Source organism: Coptis chinensis, chromosome 4, assembly GCF_015680905.1.
Source record: "Coptis chinensis isolate HL-2020 chromosome 4, ASM1568090v1, whole genome shotgun sequence".
NCBI lineage: Eukaryota > Viridiplantae > Streptophyta > Magnoliopsida > Ranunculales > Ranunculaceae > Coptis > Coptis chinensis.
Window position 1 is genome coordinate 102,350,933 of NC_141459.1, and position 15,557 is coordinate 102,366,489.

Sequence of the window (15,557 nt, forward strand, 5' to 3'; positions counted from 1 at the left end):
TAGTAGATCTCGTTTTTAATGTACAAAATCGGTGGAATCGCCATTAATTTCAAATTTCAAATTTCCATGTTACACTTTTCATACTTTTCGGTTTAATTTGGAGGAACTAGGGTTTGTTTTTTTTGTTTTCAAACTATTTAGATTTGTTTGGGGAAGATGGGGTGAGGGACAAATTTGTAATATTACCAAAAAATTGACTGGGTGGGCTTTTAACATAATTACAAAAGTCTATGTCTTTTATCCGAAATTAAATTAGAATGGTGGGCTTCAGGCCCAATCTCTGATATATCTATTTGATATATTGTAATATATTTATATTGGGTATCTCAAAAACTGATATATATTGGTGATATTTTGGTCCCCCAGTTTTCATTTGTTGTTGATGTGCGTTTTCTGTTTCACCCCTTGGAGGGGCCTTGATTTTGAGGCGCAAACCCTATAGCATAGCTCCAATTTTGCAGCCCCCATGTACTTTGAATTTATTCACAAAATGACCGGACTTCCAATTTTTTTTTTTATACGATTGATATAACCTGAGTTTAACACATCATCAATAATGACTTTGTACTCACATGTTTAGTTTGACCAATTGTTTGAGGGCAATAATGACTTTGTACGAAGATTTCTAGTTTAGTTGGACCAAGGGGACGCACACATCACTTCAATTTTGCAGGTAGAATGGAACTTGGAGTTGCTGCTTTTTGGTGAGTAGGCTGCTATATATGCTATCAATATCGGATTAATCGGCCGATTAATCGCCGATTAATCGCATATCGCTCGTAAGCAGATTAGTTTTTACCGATTTTTTAACATTTTCACCGAACCGATTTAATCTCAAAATTGACCAATTAATCGGCCGAGATGACCGATTTCGCTAAACCGAGAAAAAAATTATTGAAAATATCGGTTCTCTATCTAAAAAAATACGTAAAATTAACTAATTAGATTCTTAAACCGTATTAATAATAATATAACCCAATTAATACACAAAGATAAGAGTTTACTTATTTTCCCTCCTTAGCGGAAAGTTAAATATATAAATTATTGTATTATCTCTAATAAATATTATCGCTTCTCAATCTCTTTATTCCTATAAATATTTAACGTAATATTTGTGTTTGACATATCTGTAGTACTCCAAAATTGAGCTAGTTAGATGTGATTATGAGAATTTGATATTTTTTGTTGTATTTCGAATAATTATTTAGAAATATTTGGTATAATTATACTATTATATATTTTGAAAACGTCAAATATATACATCCGATATAACCGATTAAATCACCGATTAATCACCGATTAACCGATTAATCGCATATCGCTCCTCAACCGATTAGTTTCGAAAACCGATTTTAACTACTTAGCCTATATCCTATATGTAAAAAGGTTTCGTGTTCTAATCTTGCAAACAAAATATTTCTGAGTATGGAATGACACATTTGTTTTTTTAGGACAATAACTTGCATTAGACACATTTGTATGGTAGATGCTGCAGTCACTGTGTTTTTGTCCCAATCGAGTGTATAGTGTAATGAGATTATTTCCGGACTTGCACTGGACGTGCTTGTGCTTGTGCTTGTTAGGGCTGGGCTTATTTCTGGCCTCGCCCAAACTTGTCTGTTTCTGGATTATTGTCTATTGGGCTTCAACTTCGCCCAAGTTTGTAAGTCTGTTATTTGTGAAAAACAGTTGCTCCCGTCTCCGTCTAAGGATGTTTGCGTGGGAAATATAATGGCACACTTTTGAGTTTCATAATGTTCGAGCTTCAACTTCTCGAGTCTTGACCAGAAAAATTCTCTCCTACGCGCTTTCTTGCCATTTTTTATATTTCCCTCCTCACATTTGCGGACTACATTGCCATGCATGCTGATCCAACCATCCAAGCTCATCAGTCCAATATAAACATGTACAAGTGTACAACTGTCATCTTTAACGTCCTTATGGTGCATGTTTCAAATGGAATTGTGGAAGGTATGGTCCAATGAATGGATTTATTTGACTCGATGTTCAAACATATTGGGGATGAATCACTGAAGTGTTGGACTAAATATTTTATGGTAGATGGATATTGGTCAAAGCACAAGAATAAGTTTTTGGTCTTCAAATTAAAAGTTTAAAACCAGCATACCTAACAGCAAAAAAGTTTCCAAGTAGGAAGGTATATGTTACTCGGTATCATATTGAACTTGCATTGACCACTTCAATGATGATATGTCATGTCTTCTAGAAGCAGAATAAGGATATTATTGTATGCCATAGCGTCATTATTGTCTTAGGTGCAGAGTGTAGACACAAACTAGGCATCTATTTTATTTTCCTAGAGAATCGTGGGATACACACGAGGTGAAAGTGATAATGATAGTGATATGTAACTCACGAAGATACATTCCAATATTTCTTTTACCGAAGAGTTTAGGGATATATTTCAAAAACACGTAAACAAATTCATAATTATTAGGATATTTTTTAAATTTTAGATTTGGACATTTGGCTAATATTTTGGTGACAATTAATATTTAAAGTATTTGTAATCATTATTTATGATTTCGAAAGGAACGTCGGAATTCCATTATATATCTCTGTTTTTTTTAAACAGAAAAGGAAAACACAACTTAGGGTTGAAATATCGATGATTTCAAATTTGTTGAAATCAAATTATGACATAGGTCGAAATATTGTTAATTTTGTTAATTCCAAAAACCCCATCGAATATAGTCAACAAATTAAAAATTGTAGACTATTCATTTTCACGATTTTTGATAATATATATTTAGCAAGTTTATAATTTTTTATTTTATTTTTTGTGACAATGTTTATAATAGTTAGGAGATTATATCTACAAAAAAATTAGCGTAATCTAAAACTTATAAATGTTCTAACGATTTTGAGTTTATTTACGCATTTTTATAACATTGTCTCTTATATATAATATGGTCTAGTGGTTTAGCCAAAGTGTTTGTTTGTTGTTGTTGTTTTTTTGGGGTAGGTGGCAATGGAATTTGTTTTAAATGGGATCAATCAGTCATTAATGCTGGCTCTTCCCACAATTTTCTTTTAGTTTCTTTTATGAGATGAATTAAGTTGAATTAAGGAGAGTTGAACTTGATCAATCAAACAATTAAATAGTAAATGTATCTTGAAATGAATTGAGTAAACTATTGCCTTTCAATTAATCCAATTGCATTTGAATCAATCTCTTGCTTAACAAGACATTGTTAATTGACTTAAATGAAGCAAAGAAGATATTATGAATGCTAAAGGGTGCTACTTTTTTATGTAAACCCGATTTTTCCGAAAAATAACTTGATCGGAGTTGGATGTGTTTTCAAAATTCGATCCGATTTCTGATTACTTTTTGAATTTTTAACATATATTATCCGTCTATTTTATATAGTTACTAAATCAGAACCACAAATAAATTACAAACAAAATAAAAACCCTAGAGAACTATGTATTTTTAACATACACACTCTCTCTCTTTCTCATCTTTAAGAAATCGAGATTGTCATTTTAGTACATGTCTCTTGTTCTCATCTTTCTAATTACTAAATTAATACGTTAGCATGAGGAAAATGTTTGTTGAATGAACATGTTAAAAGGTCTAAACTATTTACTGAATTAATACATTTTAAAATGGTTGCTAAATGAATGTATTAAGTGGATAAAAATACATAATAAGTTTGTGGACATACCACTATTTGTTGTTCACACGAGCTCATGTCTTGATGGGTGGAAAGGCTGCCAGAAAACTATTTATCTGCCAGAAAAAATTGTTTATTTGGCCCACAAAGTGTTTGGACCAATGAGAATCTGTTGTTTGTAGACAAGTCTATCCACAAATTCGCTCTCATAAAAATAGTTATCCTAAAAAGAATCCGATTATATAATTTAAATTTCCGATTTCCTTTCGAATTTTGCCAACTTTCCGAATTCAGAACATCCGGAAAAAAAAAATGGGATTGCCACGAAAATTTTCCAAAATACTTTTATCCATACCATCCAATCCGAAGTCACCCCTGAACGTTACCCTCGTACACTCACAACCTTATCCCACTCTATAAAGAAAAGACCCTCTAATGGTGACATTCCAAGCTGACTTTCAGGGGGCTTTTTTGACTAAGAAGTACGAACATTCTCATTCCAACTCAATATGTCTACTACCTCTTTAATTTCATTGGTCTGTTAAGGATTAATTCACATCCGTACAGGCATATGGATCTTATCATCATTTCTTAATTCTTCTGATAATGAAGAAAAATAAAAAGTGTAATTTATTAATCAGTTTGTGTGTCTCATTCATTAATGAAAAGTGCCATTAATCTATTTTCTTTACAATGTAAGGAGGAAAATACGTTTATACTGCTTTATAAGGGAAAAAATAAGAATAAATAAGCTATAGTGATTTGCTAAGAATGAAATTCAAATGATTCCCTGAAGTAGGAGTCAAATAAGTCAGATTTTTTTTTTTTTTTTTTCTCTTTTTGATTTTTTTTACACGTCCAATTTTTACCTAGTGTACCTGTTTTTCCAATTTTCTTTCCTTTGATCAGAACGTATGGTTTCTAATACTATGATATATGATGCATATTTATGGGCCCAACATATCGAGCAATAATGTACTCTTTACTGTACATCTACAGCAAGCAGAGAAGCAAATGCTAGCCAAGACATTCGGCATTAAAATTTGTTTCTTCATAGCAAGCACCAAATCAGCCGAGGTACTCGTGGCTCTCTATAGCGCACCATAACTAAAGTCGTATAGCAAACTCCATTCCTCAGTGAAAGTAGAAGAGGTGATATCGTGACTGGTTTATCTGAGATTCAAATCAGTTATTGGTTGACAGATTTATCCCTAACTCTCTATCTGTTAAATGCTACAATCTTTTATGGTATTTATGGTGTTATACAAATAACAACAGGAAAAATTAGCTGTGGACACTTTTCCTTTTCGACATTCTGAAGTCTACAATTTTGTTTCCTTATGCTTTTAGTTAGTAATTAATTATACATTTATACATGAAAATCTGAATGTTCATGCTAACCTTTTCAACCTCAATTCCAAATTTTCGTATTGATAACTTAAGTTAATCATTTCAAAAGCATTGATATCGCCTAGGTGTCTTTGTACGTGATAGTGTGATACATCAAAGACGTCACACTCTTAATATTTTAACGTCCCAATACCCAAAATGGAATCCACCGAGCTTAATTAAACAAAAATATGAATCTAATTGAATGTGCAAAGAACACAGATGCAAGACTTCTATTGGTCTTCTCAGGGAAAAATCAACAACCCACTTGGTCTTTTCTAATTTTTAAAATGCTATGTTATCTTTTCTCTTACGTTTTTAAGATGTGTACTCAGAAGAGCTATCAAATAATTAGTGCATAAACATAAGCTCTAATGTATATATGTGGCAGAAGGTCCTGAGATTCTCTTTATTCTATTGTCCATTAAGATTAAAGACATGTCATACTTGGTGCTGGAACTTTAGGGACTTTTAGAAGACAATCTCTTTTTGCTTTTGATAGTAATGCCGTTTCACATGTTGCGTTGTCCTATGGTACATATGGGCGTATATGGGCGTATTGATCAATTACCAGAAAGTGTCCTAGAAGTTGAATGGCGACCATGGACCATAAGTGCAGTTGAAAGCTTTGATCCAATCAAATTGGAGAATGATACTGATAAGTGATAACTCCAAACTATGGAATTAATATAATTCAGCTCTTTGAATTCATATTCAATATTAATCACTCTATAATTTTTTAGGAGGCCTTGTCTCTTTCGGTGTAGCTGTTTTTCTTTTACTGCTGCTGTAGCTTTTGGGAGTCCTCTGTACCCACTTGCAGACTGTTGAGGACTTGAGGTTCTCCCTCAACAAGCCTTTGTATCTTCTCTGCTGAGAGCCCCTTGTAACAACTAAATTAGGTCATTATTTGATAATGAAAATATTTTACCAGATAAAAAAAAGAGTTTTATAGATCTGTACTCCTATTTTGAAACGAAATTAGACTTGCCCACCCAAATTCTTTGTTAACCTTAAAATGTCTTTGTTAACCTTAAAATGTCTATGTTATCTCATAATGAAATGTTCTAACTACCCTTTCTTGGTTATCTTAGAATGGGAGTGTTTATCTTGTTCCAGGTTTGTATTAGAGAGACAAGTCTAAATAAAATAATAATATTGGGGGTGTTTATCTAATTATAGATTTATATTGGGGGTGCCAGTCTAAATAAAAAGTTAGTAAGTAGTGTAATTCAGGTGTAGTTATTTTAGTTGTATTTATAGTTTTGACTGACTGAAAACCAACTAGAATTTTGAATTAGAACTATGAATTATTATGAATGACAAACTCGATGTACTTTTGTCATTAATGGTCTGGAGTTATGGAGTTAGATTTTAGGTAAAAATGAATGTTTTTTACACAAATGTACAACTAGAATGTTTTTTACACAATAAAGAGTAGTTAAGACATTTCACCATGAGATAACATAGACATTTTACTGTGTGTGAGTGGTGGGGGGAAGTCTAATTTCGTTTCAAAATAGGTTTTTTATTTTTATTTTTACAAAATATTTCATGCTGAATCAAAATGATTGTCTGGGTCAACATTTATAAAACACCATTCGTTCGATCGATCTCGACATTCCAATGGCTGTAAGTGGCAGGTAAATAAATTTATTTGTTTAGGTCCATTTACATGTCAAATTGGCAGATTAATGCGATGACTTAGCCAGCAACTGAAGCATAAAATCCTATCTCTTGGATAAGATATGTAGGTATAAATATGAGCAAGCACAAATATCTAATGTCACATTATTTGAAGCACAAACTTATATACTAGTAATCACATAAGTTTGTCTTATGGATGGAGGAATGATGGCTGGGTACTTTGGTTGGGGAATCCTTGAAGAAGGGTGGAGAAAGGGCCCTTGGACTGCTGAAGAGGATAAATCGCTCATTGAATATGTTAGATTGCATGGAGAAGGAAGATGGAACTCTGTGGCTAAGTTTTCAGGTAAGAAGTATACTATGTGTATGTAACTCAGGCCCTGTTAAAAAATATTTGTTCGTTTTGTTACAAGTATAAATTGTATATTTGGACCATTTTTGTTGGTTTCAGGATTGAAAAGAAATGGCAAAAGTTGTAGATTAAGGTGGGTTAATTACTTGAGGCCAGACCTCAAGAGAGGGAGAATAACACCACATGAAGAAACTATCATTCTAGAGCAACATGCTAGGTGGGGAAACAGGTGAGGCATTTAGCGCATATTCTATGTCCTACTAAGCTGGGAGAAAAAATGAATGTTGTGTACGTCAGTTAAATTTTCCATGAACATTTTTCTAAGCCTAATAACTCTTCTTAACAACTTCTTCTATATCGCCCAAAAGTTTGTGAATTAGTTAGTACCTCACTGATAATGCCGATGCATATACCCAGGTGGTCAACAATTGCACGGAGTTTACCTGGGAGAACTGATAATGAAATCAAGAATTATTGGAGGACTCATTTCAAGAAAAAGGGGAAGGTCTCCGCAGAGCAATCTGAGAAATCATCAAAAAAGCCATTATTTAGGCGTCAACAACTATTGCAATATCAACAAGCAGAAAACCACCAGCAACAAAACCACTTTGACATGAACAAAATCATGACTCTACTTGATGAGAGTGACAATAGAGTATCTTCTCTAGCTCAAGTGCGGCGAGAAACAATCTCTCTGTACCCGAACACTTCTGAAAGCCAGTACCTACTATCTTCCATGTTAAATGGTGACACCAATATAGCAGATATCTCCAATGAGGATATCATCCTATGGGGTGGATTGTGGAATTTAGCTGATGCCAACTTTGATGAATTGTCTGTAACTGGCAGAGCTATGCAAACTCAAGTAACTCCTTATCGTTGAGAGCATTTCATATAAGTGAGATAAATAAGAGTAGCACAACTATTTGAGTGTTGTATTATCAGCGGCTAATGTTGCAAATGTTTCATTCCTTTGACACCGTTCTGGATTTTCTAGTTTAACATTTTAATAGTAGTACGAGATCCAATTGCTTTAATGTCTCATTTCTTACTTCAATTTCTTACATATTTTGTCAGTGTGTCTCGCCATGTGAGTTGCCCACATTGAAAATAGATTATATATCCTCCAAAAATAAATTTCAAAATCCAAGTATTCCAAACTCTTGGTACACATGCCGAGCGCCCTCACAGCGGCCTCAAAAAACATTTCAAAAGTCCCACACCAGTAAGAGAAGCACATGTACAAAGTATTTAAAGTCTTCTGTGGAAGTGATAGTCACGACCTTACTTGAACAGGATCTGTTCTATAGGGAAGTACCTCTGTTTCCTTGAGTAATCAAGAGACGGTAACCAAAGCTTGGTAGATGAAACAGGACCGGGCGACCAGAGCGTGATTAATGGCTGGTGATCCAGATGGGCTCACTTTGCTATAGAGGATCGTTCTCAGCAGCCTTGGGGCTACTGGGGTGGTCGTGCGGTTGTCTGACAAGCTTCAAAATCTTTTTGCTTTTTATGCCTTGTAACTGTGATTACATGTACTTTAATGACCATGAATGATAATAATCAATGTTCTAATTGGAAACTCACTAAAATACGACGTGTTTTAGCTGAGTTTCAGTGTTGCTGAAATACACTGTAGGTTTTACACAAAATACCAGCACGTACTGATGAGAGGAGACTATTTACTTCAGGTTATTGAGGTGGTTGTCTAATTGTGCGACAGGCTCAAAGAGTCAGTATTGTGTGTGTGTGTGTGTTATCAGGCAAGTTGAGGGTTACTATCATGTGGTTACAATGATTGTAATGTTATCAGGCACAGTAGTGCTGACCATTAGCAATCATCAGAATCAAATTTGAACAACCTTCTGTAAAGGTCAGTGAATAAAAAGTACACTGATATATGTTATGAAAAAAAAATTATCCCAATGCATATTTTTGAACTGGGTATACTTTGAAGTATTCTTCAGATACACATGTTTCCACTCATATACAAAAAAGAAGTAATGGTGTCATGGCGATAAAGCCAACTGATTAAGTGTATTATAGTACTAATTCATCCTTCATCGATAGCAGTTATACTAATTCATCCTTACTACTTTTGTGACAGTTCTAACAACAAAAGTTTCCCAAATTATCTACATACCAACACCAACCAACACATAACCTTAAATCCAAAGGTTCATTGGTAGAAAACACACTCTTTTGCCACAAGCCCAACAGACAACCTTCCAGCTGAGGCATGACAAATTGAAGTACAAACGACGGAAAAAAAGGAAAAGGTGAGAGAACAGAAAAAATGCACTCCCCCACCACCGCACAGTCGCAAAAGCGTTTAGAAAAAGCTCTCTTTCAAGTAAAAACAAACTAAAGGAAAGGAAGGAATTAGCATAGTTTCCTCTTCTCCAATATCAAAGTTCTGATTTGACTGAGACCTGCATCTAACTTTACATAGAATCTCTGCAACTCTTTATATGCCATTATCACATATTTGTCGATCTGATCTTCATACTTCTGGTACAGTGCAGGAACAGTAAGAAGAACAACCACACCTGCTAATAAGCAACGGCTTAAAATCCAGATAATAGAATACAGTATAATAAACTCAGAAGCATCAGAGTCTCAAGGAAAACAAATCAATCTGGTAGCATCCACTAATATCTCTGATATGTTGTTATGGACCCCATGTAAATCTCAAGAATTTCATCCTTGAATACTTTCTGCATACTGCCTCAACTCTTTTTTATTATTATTATTAGTATTTTTCGTACCCAGTTGTTATGGAACAAGCAAGCTTTAAATGAAGTGAGGTTTTGAAAACTTACTTGTGTAACCCAAAGTAAGCAAATCAGTCCAACCGCCAACAACTGAGATAAGCCACATGCACGCAGCTACTTTGAAAAACAATTTTGAGTCCTTGCCTAGGGTAACATCCCTGGAAACTGCAAGCAATGTATTCACCTGAGCACGAATGAAAGCTGCGGCTTCATTTATCACGTCTTCTGACAGCTGTAAATCTGGTAGAGGAGGGGCTGGTCTGTATTCAAGATCAATTTATCTTGTAAGACATCGGTTTACATATCACTAAAGACACAGACACCTGTAATGGCACGGTACTTGTTTCCACAAATCAGCATAATAATATTCCAAACCACTAAATTAAGTGAATATGGATGATTCCCATGTGGAATCAGAAATTTATGGTCTAATAGATTAGTTTGTCATTTAAGACATTGTACAAAAATGTGCTTTACATCTTTCTTAATTGACAAGCTCACAATAATTATGGATACCAAGATGCAGAAAGTCCCAGTAGGGTACAAAAAAACAACAAACAACTAAATCATTTACAACATACTAAAACACGGTTAAAGGTATTTTTCATGACTTTCCATTGTTATTCTGAGTTTCGAGCCTTATGTCTATTCTATATCGAATCCTACAATTTATTTTCACCAGATCCTTGTATACAGACTACCACTGTAAAGTGTAAACTCTAATTGTCCAAAGTCTCAACTGCTTGATATTTAGTGAAGGAAGAGATTACTTGGTGTAAACACCCAGACACAAGTATGCAAAAGCTTTACATAGAAGGACTGGAAGATTAAAGATATGTATATGAATGTCATGCCATCTCTACTGAACAGAGGACTTCTACTCTACAAGCATGAATAGCTACAAAGATATACCACTGCCTACACATATTCTCAGCTAAGCATGCTGACTACACCAATTAAAACAGGACAATATATCATTGGCAAGGGGAAAACTTGGAAGCATTCATTTCACTTTCGTTAACTATATGTCATAATTAGAATGGTATAGCTACAAGCCTTTGGAGTTGACTGATATGCAAACAAAACACAAGCACGAAGTGGAAAGAGCTCCAAAATTCTTATGCTGTTAGATCTCTCAACACGGATTTTCAATTTCTCAGTATAACTCTCACTTCAAATACACCCCCAAGCCATCTGCATACTGTGAGAGAACTTAGGATTGTAATAAAAGGTATTCTGTTGGGTATTGTGAACCTGAAATCTTATAGTCCCATATGGGAGAAGAAATGAGCTCATCATGGGTTGATAAAGTGAGAAGCTCACTTAACCACCCATTGGGCTTGGGCCTCATCTAGGCCATAGGTGTGGGGTTTTATCCGAAAAGGCCTCGGTACTAGTTATTCCATGGACATGAAGGCCCAAGGTCAGGCTGTGTGCCAGGCCCTATCATATTCCATGCACAGTAAATTCAAACCCTATCATATTCCATGCCCAGTAAATTCAAACGATGCAATTTCAACTAAACTAACAACAACATATACTATAGAAGTATAAATGATTAGGAGAAACTTAATGACAAGAAAAAGTTATATTGTTCTAAAATGTAAAGTCATATATGAAGTCCGCACAGTGAATGTGAAAGACCAACCTGCCTATTAATTGTTAGGTTCCTTACCACATACCTCTTAGTAGGAGATTAGGTGCTTATAGTCCAAATAAACAACATGGTTGATAGTCATAGACATGTGATTAGGAGGATATGTTTCTCTACTACTTCAATTGTCAGTTCTTTCCACAAGCATAAAAAACAAATTAAGTCACTCCTTAACTTTCCTGAAACTTGGAATACAAAATATGAGGAATTATACCGTAAACAAGAGAAAATGGGACACAACAAACTTGGTATTATTACTTTCTCCACAGTGGAAACGGTTACAACTGGCGACCACAATACCACATCAGAATTTTACTTCAAGCACGGATACTTCTGGACTTCTGCTCATGAACGAACTCTCACTTTCTCCACAGTGGAAACGGTTAAAACTTCACTTTGGTCCTATTTGTCTTCATTGCCATTAGAAGTGAGATTATAAAAGGACATGACGACACCCCTTACCCATCAGAGCCTAATCTTATTACATAATTTGTCAAACTTTGCTGTGCATTTTTCTGCTTTATGAGTGCAACCTACATTATTCCTTATTCATCATTTTGAACGGTCAGCACATCTATCATATGCAAAGGAGCTAATAAAATTTCCATTTGCTTTGGATGACTCATGTAGAGTTAGCCAGCCCACATGATACTTGAAGTACATTAAGCTTGTTCCCAAGGCATTCTTAACTAAACAAGTGCTTGTTCCTAATACATTTATAAGATGAATATCTTATAAGATTTTGGATTCAATTACTAAAGTTTAGCTATCTACAAATTCTGTCTAAGTTTCTTTAAGGCCTAAATACAAACAAAGAAAACTCTCACTAACACAACAAATAAAAAATTCACACTATAAATGATAGGACAGAGGATTACCTGTTGAGAATCTGTGCAGATTTGGGCCAAAGAAAAAGAATGGTAAATAACAGCAGAAAAACATTAGAAACTAAGGACAGCAAAGTATATCCAGATTTCTCAAAAACCAGCCACGTAGAAACCGTTACCAACAGTATTCCAACTGTTACTTCTCTTCTCCTCCACAACATCACATCAGCAACTGTTTCAGCCAAACACAAAAATTTGATCATCTAAACTGTAAATGAAAACAAAACAACTTCTTTTTACTTACTTAGAGATTCACCAAGGATTTGATCAAGTCTATTAAACAAACGCTGATGATCCATGTAATAAATGAATATTAGCTCGCTGCTGGTTTGATGATCCATGTAATCAATAGAGAGTTTAGTCTAAATTGGTAGGGGATTTAGTTTAATTAACCCATAAATTTCAGACTCTAAACGATCTTTATTGGACTTGAGTTATAAATAGTTTAGGATTTGTCATGCAAAGTTTATGTAGTAGTCACAGTTCGAGTTTCATTAGGAAATTTAAATCTGGTCTGCTGCCGTGAGAATTTTTATTACTTAAGAAGAAGAAGAGTCTAAAACTCCTCCACCAATTCAATTCTGACAGGCTTGTGTTATATTTCGAGGCGACAAATCAAGGTTTAATTTGCTCTTTTCCAAATTTTTTTTCCCTATTAATTGATTGTTCCAAATTCAACCAGCAAGAATTTTAATTCAAGAATTCTATATTGTGCTGTACGTTTTTATATAGGTATCCTAAGAAGGTTTCTTTGATAGGTGTGCGGGCGTATTTTGACAAAAATTGATAGTACTGTTTCTTACCGATAAAAAAATAAGTTTGTTTAACTGATCCAGTCTCAGTTTTCTAAGTTGATTCTGTTTGCAGAAATTATGAAGAATATAATAACACGATGCTTACCCTGGGTTCGATCTCGCCGTGGTCAGGTAAGTGAAAACGACAGTGATAATGGAGAACCTCTCCATTATGACATAATAATCACTGAAATATTTAGTAGACTTCCCGCTGAGTGTATACTTCGCCTCATTAGGCCGACTCCATATATTGTTGACATGCATCTCCATCGAGCTACTCCTGTTATTGCTTTCCATAGAATCACGATGTTTCTACTTGGAGAAACCAAGTACAAAATCAAGTTCACTATGAATTTCACTGTTGAAAGTCGAATTACGAAGATTGTGAGTAAAAGCATCAATATGGAATTAAGCTTTTCTGACCGGGTGAAATTTGGTGTGCCACGAGTTCATAGTTCTTGCAATGGGTTTCTTCTCATAAAAAAATCATACGTGGATCCAAACATATTTCTTTGGAATCCTGTTACTGGACAAGAATACACTATACAGGTGGAGCCTAGGAGGCCATCTTCAACATACTATTCTGCAACATACTATTCTGCATGTGGGTTTTTCTTTCACTCAAAGGCTAGGGAGTATAGAATTATTTTTATCTATGGAGAAGGCGGATTTTTCAAATCCTCGGTACTTAGCTTGGCCACTAAATTGCTAAGACTGATTCCTGGGTTCGTCTCTCATCCTCCAAATATTAACAGAGCGCCTATAATCTTTAATGGAGCTCTACATTGGATGATTGACGATCAAGAATACAAGAGACTGTTTGGGGTTTTGCCGCATTGTTCAAATTCTATTGTGATATTCAATATGGACCAGGAGAAATTTTCCACAATGCCACACCCAGGAAGCCAATGTGCCTCGGAAAGAAGACACTATTGTATGGGACTCTTAGAAATGGAAGGGCACTTGTGCTTTTCAGATAACTCCTCTTCCGAGGTGTTACTAGACGTATGGATCTTAGAGGACTCTATAAAGCAGGTTTGGGCCAAAAGGCATGTTGTTCACATTGCTCCAATAAAGAGTTTATACAAGGTCATCAGTGGAACTAGACTTACTACAAATCTATGGAAAGAAGCAGAGGTGGAAGCCATACATGCATACGGAGACAATTTGTTATTGCGTGTGTATTACAAAAACTTGTTCCTTTACAATCTAAGGCTGGGTACATTTGTAAAAGTTGGGCGGCAATCTGTAAGATCAAGAACTCGACTAGGCGCAGTTGCTCACATTAATAGCCTGGTTTCCTTGAACATAGACGGATCAATAACTATTTCCCATTGATTCATGCGAAGGATAAGAAGCTATGTACACATGGTGAAGAATGAGGAGCACATGTATGTAACTGATAGTATTCACAAAATATACATGAAATAACAGAGTCCAACAAGAAGAGAATGTACTCATGGTTGCTGCTTTTTAATGTAGAGACGTGCAGGTGATTACTCTACGGATGACAAACTCAAGGCCAACAAGAAAAAACTATTTATTTATTTAACATATGTGCTTTTACGAGATTGACTGAACAATTTCAGAAGACTAAATAACAAGACAAACACATCGAACAAAGCAACAAAAAGTTTATACAATATATGCATCTATTCTACGTTGTAATGAGGCGTAGGCGAGTTAGCCGAATGCGCCGTGGAAAATACCGTTCGCACCTCTTTATCTGTTTAACACGTGTTTTAAAAATCAATTAATAATGAACGGAGATGAAAAAGCAAAAGGGACCCTTCGTTGCTCGAAGCTCAACAAAAAACTCTGGATCTTTCTTGATCATCCCGGCAAAAACTCTGGAAGTCTCTGTAACAAGTGAAACCCTTCGATTCTCAACTCTCTCTGTAACACTCGCGACAACAACTGCGTATTTGTCATTCACGTTAGAATCGGTTTTGTAATCAGTGGAACCGCAGGTACAATGTGTATTGTGCTATCAATTTTGATTTCGTTTTACTGTTTTAGGGTAAGTATTGTACTCTTAAGTTTGAACATTCATAAATAACTGAATGTTTTTTTTTTTTTCTTGATTGTTGCTTGCTACAGATTCAATTGCATAACATTATGGCTGATGATCAGTGTCCCGTTATCGTGAGTCGATGTAGGAAGCGAATGAATAATATGACTCAGGAACAAAGAGTTGCACACCTAGAACTGTTGGGGATTACACCAATACCAATCGGTTCCCCCACTACACAGATAACTTGTATGAACACAATTCAACTCCAGATAAATTCTAAATATCAACTACAACCTATACTAACATGCCTAACTCGCTAAACAACTATTAACAATGAGATAATAATGTAAAAGCGTTAAAAAAACCACAACACAAAGATTTACCGTGGTTAGGCCAATGATGCCT

The 15,557-nt window shown here is 35.0% G+C and overlaps 3 protein-coding genes and 1 non-coding gene across 5 annotated transcripts; 3 read left to right on the forward strand and 1 right to left on the reverse strand.

Annotated features, from left to right (window-relative positions):
* The first annotated feature begins 6,594 nt into the window (after positions 1 to 6,594).
* LOC147506404 (uncharacterized) lies at positions 6,595 to 8,475 on the forward strand. The gene is made up of 3 exons (XM_086558565.1): positions 6,595 to 7,023; positions 7,129 to 7,258; positions 7,447 to 8,475. The coding sequence occupies exons 1-3, from the start codon at positions 6,870 to 6,872 to the stop codon at positions 7,910 to 7,912; spliced, it is 750 nt and encodes a 249-aa protein (XP_086414691.1). The 5' UTR covers positions 6,595 to 6,869; the 3' UTR covers positions 7,913 to 8,475.
* On the forward strand, positions 8,308 to 8,521 carry LOC147506405 (small nucleolar RNA U3). The gene has a single exon (XR_015194115.1). It is a non-coding gene; the product is annotated as a small nucleolar RNA U3 (small nucleolar RNA).
* A 615-nt stretch (positions 8,522 to 9,136) lies between these two features.
* LOC147506406 (reticulon-like protein B12) lies at positions 9,137 to 13,940 on the reverse strand. Of its 2 annotated transcripts, none has more exons than XM_086558567.1 (4): positions 13,245 to 13,940; positions 12,336 to 12,516; positions 9,852 to 10,063; positions 9,137 to 9,578 (listed from the first exon to the last, which is right to left on the reverse strand). In XM_086558567.1, exons 2-4 carry the CDS (start codon positions 12,503 to 12,505, stop codon positions 9,412 to 9,414), a joined length of 549 nt encoding a protein of 182 aa, XP_086414693.1. In that variant the 5' UTR covers positions 12,506 to 12,516; positions 13,245 to 13,940; the 3' UTR covers positions 9,137 to 9,411. The 2 variants fall into 2 exon arrangements, with proteins under 2 accessions (XP_086414693.1, XP_086414692.1); XM_086558566.1 differs by lacking the exon at positions 13,245 to 13,940 and adding an exon at positions 12,589 to 12,899.
* Positions 13,217 to 14,476, forward strand: LOC147506407 (uncharacterized). Its single transcript, XM_086605764.1, has one exon. It carries the CDS (start codon positions 13,217 to 13,219, stop codon positions 14,474 to 14,476), a length of 1,260 nt encoding a protein of 419 aa, XP_086461890.1.
* Positions 14,477 to 15,557: the final 1,081 nt, after the last annotated feature.